An 11926-nucleotide genomic window follows, 5' to 3' on the forward strand; every position below is an offset into this window, starting at 1 on the left:
AAAATAAAGGTTGCTGTGTTGTCCATCATGGTGTATTTTATGTGTTATTCAAATTGTACCGCTCTATTAGACGTTCCATTCCATTTTTCGCTTTGCTATTTGATGACGGTCCCTAAGTACTCTCGTCTCAGCTCCGGCTGCACATTTGATGACAGTCCCTAAGCACTCGTCTCGGCTGCACATTCGGATCAGTGTAATTCGCTGCGCCCAAAATACGCATCTGATTGTTAAAAACGAGGTTGTGTCACTTGGCAGTGTAAATATGAGTATTTTGGCCGTGTATGATCTGCAAAGACTTTTGCGTTTAGGAGCTATTGACCTCGGAAGTCTGAATCTGACGCTAACTTTACAGCACGTGGCTCCTCCCACTTTCGGACTCGTGCTCTGAGCAGCAGCGGGACTCGTCATGTCAACACAGTGTCCTACATGTGTCAGGCCGTTATTGACGATCTATTGACGAGTGATCAGTACTTTTAGGCGCTTTGGTTGTACAATTGAACACGCATTTTTGTATCGCAAAAGCTGCGATACAAAAACACTTTTTTATGACGAATGCATCGCATTTGAGAGAAATTGCGTTGCATTTTGCGATGCGATACCGCTTATTCTGAACCCTGTAAGCGTTTGCTTAAAACTACATTTTAGTTCAATGAGTGGTCCTATCTGCCATAGGCACTTTAATTTAACAGTTTATTAGTCTTAGGTAGACGCAGAGGACGTATTTTCGGTGTTCTTGTTAAATCCTCGCGCCTCATGAAGCAGAGATAACGAGATGTCTGTTAATGAAGCTCTCTTTAAACAGACGAGGTGAAGGAGCAGTTAAAACTCTCACAGACTGAAGGCACTTAAAAAACGAGGGAAAGGCGGCGTTTTATCGTTTCCTGCGAGAGTGCGCGCACCCCGGAGTTATTTTAAAGCCTTTTAAAGAGTCACAACGAGCTGTGCGAAGTGTCTTTGGTAAACAGCAATGATGTTTGAAATAAATCACAGATACAATACTTCATCTTTGTGTTTTAAAGGGAGGCGTTGGGAGAGACGTTGTTGTTCAAGAGTTCGCCAGAGGCTCCCTGACCATCATCATCATCACCATTAATTACGCTGTCAAATTAAGAGTTTGTGGCGTCAAAACAAAGCCTACATACATGTACCTCTGTCCTTCCCGTTGATGAGTCTCTCCTCTTCCTCTCGGCCTTCATCTGGACGCGAAAACATAAAGAGGGACGTTACAGTGGGTCCCGCCGTGCGGACGTGCCGTGTGTGGAAGTACAATACCAGAGTGCAGCTCTTTGACCAGCGACGACACCGTGTTGGTGATGGAGTCGGCGGCGACTAAAAGGTCGTTCCTCAAGTTCCTCCTCGGGCCTGAGCAGAGGAGATAAGACGATCGTATTATCGCCCGGGCAAATGCGGAGGCTCACGGCAGCATTTCATCTGCGCCGGGACACATCTGGGGTTTGGCTAGGGAATATTACACACTTTTCTTTGTCATAAAGTTGTGTAATATATGTGCATAATATACAAAGTCTCTTCGTTCTCTACGGTGAGCTGTACACAGTCTATGCTCTTGACCAAACAAATACTTAAAAGCTCTGTTCCAAGTAAAAGGGTAAAACTGGTAAATACTTTTCTAATAATTATTCGGCTACAAAAAGGATAATTGTAGTTGTATTGTAATAATCGTAATCATTATTTGGACTAAAAAGACTCTAAAACACATGCAAAAAACAGTAAAATGTCAAAACTATTTCTGGTTTTCATCAATATTACACATTATTTGTAAATATTCTCTATCTAGAAGCCTTCAGTCACCCTATTTCAACATTTATTTAGTTGGTAATGAGTCTGCATGTCTCAGGGTTCTCCGGGTTCCTCCCACCGTCCAAAGACATGATGTGTGAGGTAAATTGGAAACAGTAAAATGAATGAATGAGAGTGAATGTCTGTGTCTCTGTCTCTGTGTTAACCCTGTGACGAGGAACAAGCGGTGGAAAATGAATGAATGAATGCGTTTAATCAATAAGAAGTCTCTATGAACAATGGAAATCATGGTTTGACTAGTCAACTACTAAAATAATTGTTCGTTGCAGACCTTGTTTTCACATTAAGGGCACTAATGGCACATCAATAAACTGTGGAATGGAAGGGAAATGATCTAGAGGTCGTTTTTAAACAATGCAGTATCAAATCAGTGTCGGATTATGGGCTCAAACAAGATTTAAGTTATGTGTTTTAACGCTTTTCTGTTGCTGTTCTGTATTTAGTTCATGATTTGTTGTTTAGAATCCTGGACCTTTTTTGTTTTTTTGTGCTCTTGTTTTTGGTTTGTTTCCGGTTTTGTTGATTTATTTAGTTTTTTCTTGATTTACTTTGCCTACTTTTGTTTTGCTGTGTTCTTTTGTTTAATTTACTTTGCCTACTTTTGTTTTGGCTTGTTAATGTATTTAATTTACTTTCTACTTTTGCTTTGCTGTGTTCTTTTCCCTATTTACCTTTAACGCCTGTATTTTAAAGGCGTAATGGACGATTTTTCACAGATTTGAAAAGTCAAGTGCGCATGCGCACTCCCCCCGTGCGGACGCACGCGTGCCGCACGTGCGTTTGTTTATTAGTGCGATGGATCGCATCGCATCTCTCGTCTTCCGTAGATTTCCGTTTCTTCTGAGCCAGCTTGAACTGTCTTTTTCTGTCTTAATTTTGTCCTGTACACTGAGGGAACTATATTATGATAGATCCATGCGCTTAGACACAGGCAAACATGCTACTCTCATGGGGATGAGCCGACGCGGCTGCAGGTGAGCGGTAGGTGAGTTTTATGATTGATACGTGGCAGGACTAATCGGCAGTCCACGCCACGAGGAAATGAGACTCAGATTTGGGGCAAAAAATCGTCCAGTACGGCTTTAATTGCAACGTTTATCTTGGGCGTGTCTACAGAGCCGAGAAACTGCTAGGCTATTTTCTAACCCTAACCCTCCTGAAACTGATGGGCTATTTGACCGCGCTGTTTATCTCATTATTTGTTCTGACCTGACAATATCATCAAAAACATAACAATGGCACAGTTTCTCTTCCTAACCTTGGGCAAACGCCTCCTGGACGTCCCCCCCAACCCCGGCCAGAGAGTCGTGGTGCTGCTGCATGTGTGTGTGCGGCGAGGCTGATCTGACCGAGCGAGTCGCAGACACTGGACTGGGCCGCGCTGGAGAGGCCTGAGACGAGCCGGATGCCTGAGCCTGGAAACGTGAAGAAACGATGTAAAACTGACATTTACAATCACATTTTTACTGTCTGCTTATTACAACGAATGTCTTTGGTTATAATGAGGGCTGCACGATGTTGGGAACTATGTGATATTGATATTATTGTGATATTTTATGTAAAGTACTGCACATAAGTAACATTTTTAGGTCTCTTAGGGAGGTTACTTTTGAAATTGTTACAGTGGATACTTTTTACGTTTGCTTTCTACTTCACTGCATTTATGAAAAGGACTGAAAGTGCTTGCCGGATGGTTTGAAGTTTATTTTTAACAAGTTCATGGTGACATTCTGCCTGAAGGTTTTGAGTTCAAGTCTTGGCTTTGAGCAAAAAAAATATATAGATCAGAATAACTTCAAATTAAAGATATTAAATAATAAATAAGAGTCTTTTGACCCCAAATCAGCACAATTTGACATTTGACTTTAACAGTTCTCAAAACCTGCGTGAATACTACATTTTTTACTCCAAAAGTACTTCAATACTTTTACTAAGTAGTTTTTTGTTTTTCTACACACTATTTGGATGGAACTACACTTCAGAACGCCGAAATTCATGTAACTAATAAAACCTGTGCTCTACTCGGTCAACTTTATAGGTCAATTAAATGCTTTACTAACGATATTGGGAAAAGAATAGATGCAATTACTTTACTCAACATGGGTCATTATATGAATCATTAAACTGGTTATAACCAAAAGCAAGACTTTTCTTTTGGCTCCCTCTCCCCTTCTCACTCGTTCTCTTGCTTTCTCTCTTTTCCTTTTACAGTATAGCATAAAACACATACTTTGAACATGTACATCTACAGTAAGTGGCGGTAAATGCACCTTTTTTCAGTTGGCTGCCAATCACCATTGCCAATCACCAAAGTAACACAAGAGCAACGACATTTCCATTGTATGATGTTTCTTTTCAAACGTCTTTACAACAATTACCCAAGCTATTTGAAACAATACATGGCGTCCTTTAGGAACCTGGAGGACACACAGGCCCATTGTGTAAAGAGCTACACAGCTACGTATGACTGGAACAACCCGACTACAGAGCTTTGCAAGTGAAACACGTCATGTAAATGTCCTTAGGCTGCACTCGCGCTGGAGCATTCAAAACATCCAAATTTGTACTGGAGAAAAAACTAACTTCGGGCTGGACTAAGACCGGATCAAGTCCAGATTAAATGTATACAACAGCTCAATTTGGGAGCAGATAAAACAAGTGTGAATGCATCCTAAGCGATCTGTCAAGTAAGAGTGATTATGTATGATGACTATGACTATGTACATGTATATTCTACCTTATAGGAGCTCGGGGGGTGGGTTGATTTGTCGATGTATATGATTGAGGCTAATATTACGATATCAATACTGTTGCCATTTATTGTGCAGCCCTAATTATAATCACTGCTTCAGAATATTAAATGATATATAATACAGGTAGCTGATATTCTGATTTTAATATTGTGCATGTATTTTTCTTTATTTACAACATCACACACTCAAATCATGAAAACTCACTGCTTGCCGCTGTTCCTCGTCCTAAACGGTCACAAAAGGAGGAGGTTTCGTTGGGGAAAAGGAGAGAAAAGCGTGGAAATAAGGGTCAAAGACAGTCAAGGGAAAGTGCAATTCAGAGTCGGAAAATCAGAGACAATTTTGAATCAGCAACTGTGAGGGTAGACGTGTGCCGACAGAGGGAATGAAGAAGAGGCACCGAGTGTGGTTTTGGGGTAAATCGTGTACAAAGTGTTGTGCGTGTTCACCTTGAGCAGTTTCATGAGGCCCTCGAGCTGCACCATGAGCTCCCGGCGGCTCTCCTGCAGCGTCGACATCCTCTGCTCCAGCTCGTCCTTCCTCTGCCTGGAGCACAAAACGCACGCCGAGACGCTCCGGTCAAAAGGTTACGATGACGTGAGAGCGTGCGGAGGTATTAGCTTTGTCACGATATTAAAACTGAAGACGAGGCTCAACACTTGTCACTTTTGCGCTTTCTTTGACAATCGACAAGTGTTCTTTCTTGTGGTCTTGTACTAGATTGTGAAAAGCTCCAGATCGTTCTATAACTGGTCAGGAAAGGTCACGTTTGGCATCGATACTTGTTGAATTGATTACGGTATCTACATTTCGATAGTACTGGTAGTTTTCCCTAGAACAGGTGGGCAAAATGAGCATGAAAATCAAATCAAATGAACCAATCCGATGCAGATTTCAGCTGTTCATCCCCATGTCACCTGTAGCTCCAAACCCCAACACTGAATAAGTCAAATAAATTGTACAAATCTAGCCATTTTGCCAAGCTAATCTACAAAAAGAGGGAGAAAATCAGCACTGTATCGTTATCTATAAATGTATCCAGAGTTCATGCGCTGTGAGTCATGCAGATTTGACAAAAGGTGTGCCAAAATGCAACGAATGTGCTCAAAAACTGTGCTAATGTTCAACTTTTCCGCAAATTAACGCCTACAAAATGTATGAAGACACCAGAAGTATACATTTTGACCTCTATGCTACGCTCTACAGCACTGTGGCTCCTCTTTCTGCTCCACAGTGTTTGTATTTTTGCCGCATTAACATGTTGAGTGTGATTTCTACACTGGCATTTCTCACACTCTGCCATCTGCTGCGTCCATCTGCTCTCGAGTGCTCTCCTCTGAGCCGCCGACGTTTCCCGCCAAAACGGGGACAAAAACACTGTTGCATCGAAGGCACGAGCGAGGCCTAAACTCCGGGTGATGCTCGAAGTCTCACGGAGTATGGCGTGTGTGAAGGGGAAGTGCAGTTTAGATCCTCAGGGGGGCGACGTTCACCTGAGTTGGCGCAGCTCTGCCAGTAATGCGGGGTTAGTGGTGCCTTTCTCGGGACTGGGCTGGCACGCGGCGTCATGCTCCACGCGGAGGTGCTTGATCTCGGCCAAAATCTCTCTGGAACAACGACAAACGGTAGATATTATAAACAGGATTAGATCGTTACAGGAATATCAATATCACAGTTTAGCGCTCAAGGTTTTATCACAATTTAACAATTATTCAAGCTCAAACGAGTAGGCAAAATAATGTCTCTCTTACTCTAGAAAGTTAAATTAATAATATAATATAATATAATAATAACCTTTTTAAATCTAGGCTTGAAACTTATTTATTCAGACTGGCTTTTAACACTCATGACACTTTATTTTGTACAGTTTGTTTTTACTTAGTTAGGCCCGAGCGCCACAAGCTGGCGAGAGGCCTATTAATCTTGTAAGGCCGTGCGAAGCACGGCTGCGAAAGTGCGCACGTAGTGCGCACGAAATCGAGCGCGAAGCGCTCGCCCACTTCCAAACACTCACTAACGCACTCCTCCACTCATGCACGCCCCGTGCAGACTAATTAGTAGTAGGAAAATGGAACATTACCGTTGGAAACGGGCGAAGCCCGTGCAAAAGTGCGCACTAAACGAGCACTTTACACTTTACATTGGGATGACGACCGCTTCGCGGTCGTCATCCCCATATAAAGCACTCATTTGCCCTAAGTAGCTCACGAATACGTTCCCCATCTCTTGCATGTTCCGTGCATATAAGCATAGAATGCAAAAATTGAACATTATTACTGTATAGAGGGCCAAAAACACAAAGTGGGCGGAGCCCACTCAAAATTAACGAAAGTACCCGTCAGTGACCAGGGACCCACACCATGAGGTAGGAAAGCGCGAGCGCTTTCCGAAAATGTATAATTTATGACATTTGAAAAATGGGAAACATTGTTTTCGCATCGGAATATTATTAGGCCCGAGCCCCAGCAGGGCGGAGGGCCTATTGCTCCCGCAACGCTGCCGAAGGCAGCGTTGCCGAAGGCATGGATCATGCATACTTACTCCTGCTATGACAGAAATAGTCACAATGAGTGAATGGGCGTAGCCCATTCACTCATTGTTGACAACAGCAGCGTGAAGCGCTGCATTCCTCCAAAATCACTCCTGGCATCGTCCCGTACGCGAGAATCCATGCCGCAGGCATGGGTCATGCTTGTATCTGCTCAAATCAATGGAAGTCTATGGGGAGTGGGCGGGGCATCCCGACGGAATAGGGAGTGACGAGCGCGTAAGCGCTCGTAATGATGATTCCACCCCATGGCGGCATCGGGAAGGCTTAGAGCTTTCAAACGATGTATAATTTGTTGTTATAGTGGAAACGGCTATATTGTTTTTGCTAAAAATATTATTATTTTTTTAATTATTTTTCTTGTTCTTCTGCTTTTTGATCTCTAATTTGACCCCCTGAACATGCTCAAAAACTCACCAAACTTTGCCCAAAATTCAGAATCGGCGAAAAATTTGATTTTCTCTGGGCGCGACAGCGCCACCGACAAAAGTCAAAATACATTGCGCCTATGGGAGACGCCCCGAGGTCAACTTTGGCGTAAAGCTACGAAATTCGGAACACGCATTCCTCTCGTGAGGACAAAAAAAAAAATATTATGGTGGCCACGCCCCCAGACTTACCCTATGGCCGCCATCTTCCTTTGAAAATGAAAACAAGCTGAGTTAGCCATTTTGTTTACGTCAAACTTTGACGAACTCCTCCTAGGGCGTTTTGCCCACCGACTTCAAAATCGGCGTACGTCCTCTGGACAAGTGGGGCATCTAAAGTTATCCAATTTTTTGAGATACCTTTTACGGTCTGTGTGCGGCGCAGCCGCAAAGTTGGACAACTTATTTTGGAATATTGCAGATCTAGAAATTGCTCCCATTTGATCAAAACCAGTCCGATTAGGACCAAATTTGAATCAGTTGTTCAACTTTCTAGTTTGGACCAGTTTAGGCTGACAAAATTGAAATGGCCGCGATAGCGCCCCCTACAGAGTGACCTTTAAATTAACATTGAAGGTCAAAAATTAGTTTTAGCAAAATTGTCTAAACTTTACCCAAAATTCTATTTTGCCGTCCCGATCACAAAAGCCAATCACAAAAATGCCTAAATTTTTACGGCGTAGTCGTAGCGATGACAGAAACCTCCCATGTTATCCCTATGGGAAAACCACAAAATCTCTCAAATTACCACATTTTTATGTTTTACACTTTAACGAATTCCTCCTAGTGCGTTTTGCCCACCAACCTCAAAATCGGTGTACGTCCTCTAGACAAGTGGGGCATCTAAAGTTATCCAAATTTTAAGGATAACTTTTACGGTCTCTGTGCGACGGAGCCGCAAACGTTTCCCAGAATTCTGACTATTTGGCCTTCAGAGTGGCCTATAAACAATAGAGTTTTTCCAAATGACATGATATTTTGAACAAAATTCTAATTTGCCATCCTGATCATAAAAGTATGAGAGCCAGTCATATTTTGTACGGCGTAACCGTAGCGTTGACAGAAACATCCCATGTTATCCTTATGGGAAAATCGTAGAATCGCTCAAATCACCACATTTTTATGCTTCACACTTTAACAAACTCCTCCTAGGGCGATTGTCCGATCAAACTCATATTTGGAGAATATCATCTACACAAGCGGGGCATCAAAACTTACCCATATTTTGATTCTAAGTGCTACGGTCTCTGTGTGGCGGACCCGCAAATATATGTCAGAAATGGGAAAACAGCGAAATCTCTAAAATGACCAAATTTTTACGCTTCACACTTTAACAAACTCCTCCTAGGGCGATTGCCCGATCAAGCTCATATTTGGGGAGAATCATCTACACAAACGGGGCATCAAAAGTTAGTCATATTTTGATTTTAAGTGGTACGGTCTCTTTGCAGTGGAGCTGCAAATATACTGTCACAAATGGGAAAAACGCCAAATCCTTGAAATGTTCACATTTACGCTTCACACTTTAACAAACTCCTCCGTGGGCAATAGCTCGATCAAGCTTTACTTTGGGAAATATCATCTACACAAGCGAGGGCCGTTGGATGCCGCTTGCGGCTTTAATTATTTCTTCTTTCTTCTTCTTTCTTTCTTCTCGGGACCAACCCCCCTATTTTTCACCCAGTGAACATTGACGAAAAGTCACAAAAATTCGCACACCTCGAAAAATCGTGCCTCTCTACATTCTGGCTATTTCCCTTTTCTAAAATAAAAAAAATTGGCGCGTCAGCGCCCCCAAATGTACCAAAAATGCATTGAGAGATGGGAAATGACCCAAAAAAAATCTGATCGTAGAATCATGAAATTTGGTGCAGAGGTAGATGGTGACAAGAGAAGTAAAAAATATTATTGCGGCAACGCCGTCCGCCCAACCAAATGTCGGCCATATTGCTTCAAAAATGGCTAAACATGACTTCGGAGTTTTTCCAAACGTCATACCTTTACGAACTCCTCCCAGGGCGTTGGCCCTAAAAAGCTGAAATTTGGTGAAAATGCTACTGAGGAGTGGGACATCAATCTGTGCGGCGAAGCCGCAAACTGTAGCTAGAATTTCAGAAATCTCCCAAATTTAACATTTCTGCCGTTTGCGCAGATAAAGTCTGAATTGCGTCAAATTAGAATCAGTTGTTAAACTCTTTGCCCTAAACCTACTTGAAGTGAAATAAATTAATTTGGAGCCACAGCGCCCCCTACAGATTTTATATGGAGGTTAAATGTTTAGTTTTGCGAAATTATATGAAATTTGACACACAACTCAATTTTAGCATCCCCATCAAAAAAGTCAATGAGACCCATGTCATAATTGTTATGGCGTTGCCGTAACGATGACCGAAACCTTCCATGTTATTCCAATGGGGAAATCGCCAGAACATGTTTACACTTTATACTTTCACAAACTCCTCCCAGGGCGTCAGCCCTATTAACCTGAAATTTGGTGAGACTCATCTTCAGGACCATCAAAAGTTATCCACATTTTTATTCAAAGAGTCACGGTCTCTGTGCGGCAAAGCCGCACATTTTGCCAAGAATTCAAAATAAAATAGCTTTTTGATGGTAAAACAAAGGGGAGAAGATGTGACAGCGTCACAGATTCAGCAGTAGGCGTAATAAAAGGACAATTGGGGCGCGTTAGCGCCCCCTCCTCTTGCGGCGTGGCGGCGGTGTGGCGGCGGCGTGGCGAGGGCCGATCATTGCCGCTTGCGGCTATATTTATTAGTTATACTTATGTTTGTATTGCACTTTGGTCACTTTGAGTGTTGTAAAGGGCTCGATAAATAAAGCTTGATTGCTTCTAAAATGGTCACGATTATTACTTTAGCTCGTCACAAAGCATCTTGGAGAGAGTTTGTCGACGACTGAAGACACCAGACAAACCTGTTTTTGTTTTCCAACTGGGCAATCAGCTCTCTCTTCTGCTTGTTGGCATCAAAGTTAATGCTCCGGTTTGGTATCATCTAAAAAGCGGCAGAAAGTAGCAGTTCAAATCCAGATCCGGCGTAGACATTGTCAGCGGTTGTTCGCCCGTGAATAGAGCACAAATCACTTACTCCCGACCCCTCGGTTTCCGCCAGTCGAGACGTGTACCTGGCGATCAGTTTGTGCTCCTCGTCTTGTCGGCTGGGGCTGTCCACACTAAATCAGGCAAAATGCGACAAGCTCTTTTCAAATTGCATTAATCTCATTCTAGGACTCGATCTGTTCAGTTCAAACTACTGTGACCGATTTCACACTTGCATGCTTGTCAAAACTTCAAAATTGGGACTAAACTGGGACTAAAACCAGAGCTGAATCTGGACTGAACCAGGAATAAACCAGGACTACAGAAGGACCGAAGCAAGAACACATTTAGACTTAAACTGGGCTAAAACTAGGACTAAGGACCCCCAGTCAATGCTATAAACAGGGAGTATTTCTTATTCCAGGCTCTTTGCAAATGAATATGTTACAATGAAATTAATCATTTTGACATAAAAAGAACAAAATGTCTCTCACCGTGGGCTGCCCTGGAGCCGGTTCACATAAGCTGCAATAAGTGCATGTTCCTCATTCATTCTCTGAGCAGCTGACAAACTAAAAGAGACAAAACACAACATAATCAAAAATAGAGACTTAACACTTATTTTTCACTTTGCTGAGATGCTCTAAACAAAGTCTACACGCTTTTACATGTATTAAAACAAATCCATGAACAATTTTGTATTTGTCATCAGCAACATAGTAGCACAATGTATAATAAATACCTCTTTGATGACTCAGGCACCACAGGGGACAACATCATGTCTTCACCGTCGTTCCCAATGGGTCGAGAAGGTCTGCAATCCCAAATACACGGTCAGCAAAGCAAACAAACGCAACATGGATTGAAGGCTAAGCAAACACACTGTAACAAAACCTTCAGCGCTGCATATTACAATGAAATGTAAGCAAATCATCCGGCGCACGCTCACTTGCTTGTGCCTGTAGTTTGGTCTAAATGAGTTCTACTGGAGGTCTGTAATGATCTACGCTGAGGTCATTCAGAAAATCAAAGACTGGAGGTGGAGCTAGATAAATGTGTGGCAATTGAAGCAGACATTTTGTAAACACAAAGCTGCTGTGTCCACACAAAGCAGCTTATCATTTTAGAAACTGTATAAAACTAGTTTGAAGTTTAGTGTGACAGAATTACAGACACTTAAAGGTTCCATAACATGCAAAATCGACATTTCAGAGCTTTTAACCTTCTTACATTGCTATTTGTGCTTCATATATGTACCCAGAGTGTTTTTTGATTGATTCCCGCAGTGTTATAGTAGCTTTATTACAGACTATCTCCTTTC

The 11926-nt window shown here is 42.3% G+C and overlaps 1 protein-coding gene across 5 annotated transcripts in view; it reads right to left on the reverse strand.

Moving 5' to 3' along the window:
• LOC140359218 (dystrobrevin beta-like) overlaps positions 1-11926 on the reverse strand; it is a 31708-nt gene that overhangs the window by 2821 nt on the left and 16961 nt on the right. For 2 of the 5 annotated variants that reach the window (XR_011926846.1, XR_011926844.1), the window contains 9 exons: positions 11348-11419; positions 11100-11177; positions 10655-10739; positions 10482-10561; positions 6065-6178; positions 5021-5117; positions 4776-4796; positions 3077-3233; positions 1149-1362 (listed from right to left, as the gene is read on the reverse strand). Coding sequence is in view for 2 of the 5 variants with exons in the window: in XM_072444093.1 (XP_072300194.1) it covers positions 1149-1196; positions 1273-1362; positions 3077-3233; positions 4776-4796; positions 5021-5117; positions 6065-6178; positions 10482-10561; positions 10655-10739; positions 11100-11177; positions 11348-11419 (842 nt within the window). In the remaining 3 variants the exon portion in view is untranslated. The remainder of the gene's footprint in view (positions 1-1148; positions 1363-3076; positions 3234-4775; positions 4797-5020; positions 5118-6064; positions 6179-10481; positions 10562-10654; positions 10740-11099; positions 11178-11347; positions 11420-11926) is intronic. The other 3 variants (XM_072444093.1, XM_072444101.1, XR_011926847.1) reach the window with 3 other exon arrangements.

The sequence above is a fragment of the Eucyclogobius newberryi genome, unplaced genomic scaffold (assembly GCF_026437365.1).
Source record: "Eucyclogobius newberryi isolate DKJ021-1_F unplaced genomic scaffold, fEucNew1.0.hap1 SCAF_1, whole genome shotgun sequence".
NCBI classification, from domain to species: Eukaryota; Metazoa; Chordata; class Actinopteri; order Gobiiformes; family Gobiidae; genus Eucyclogobius; species Eucyclogobius newberryi.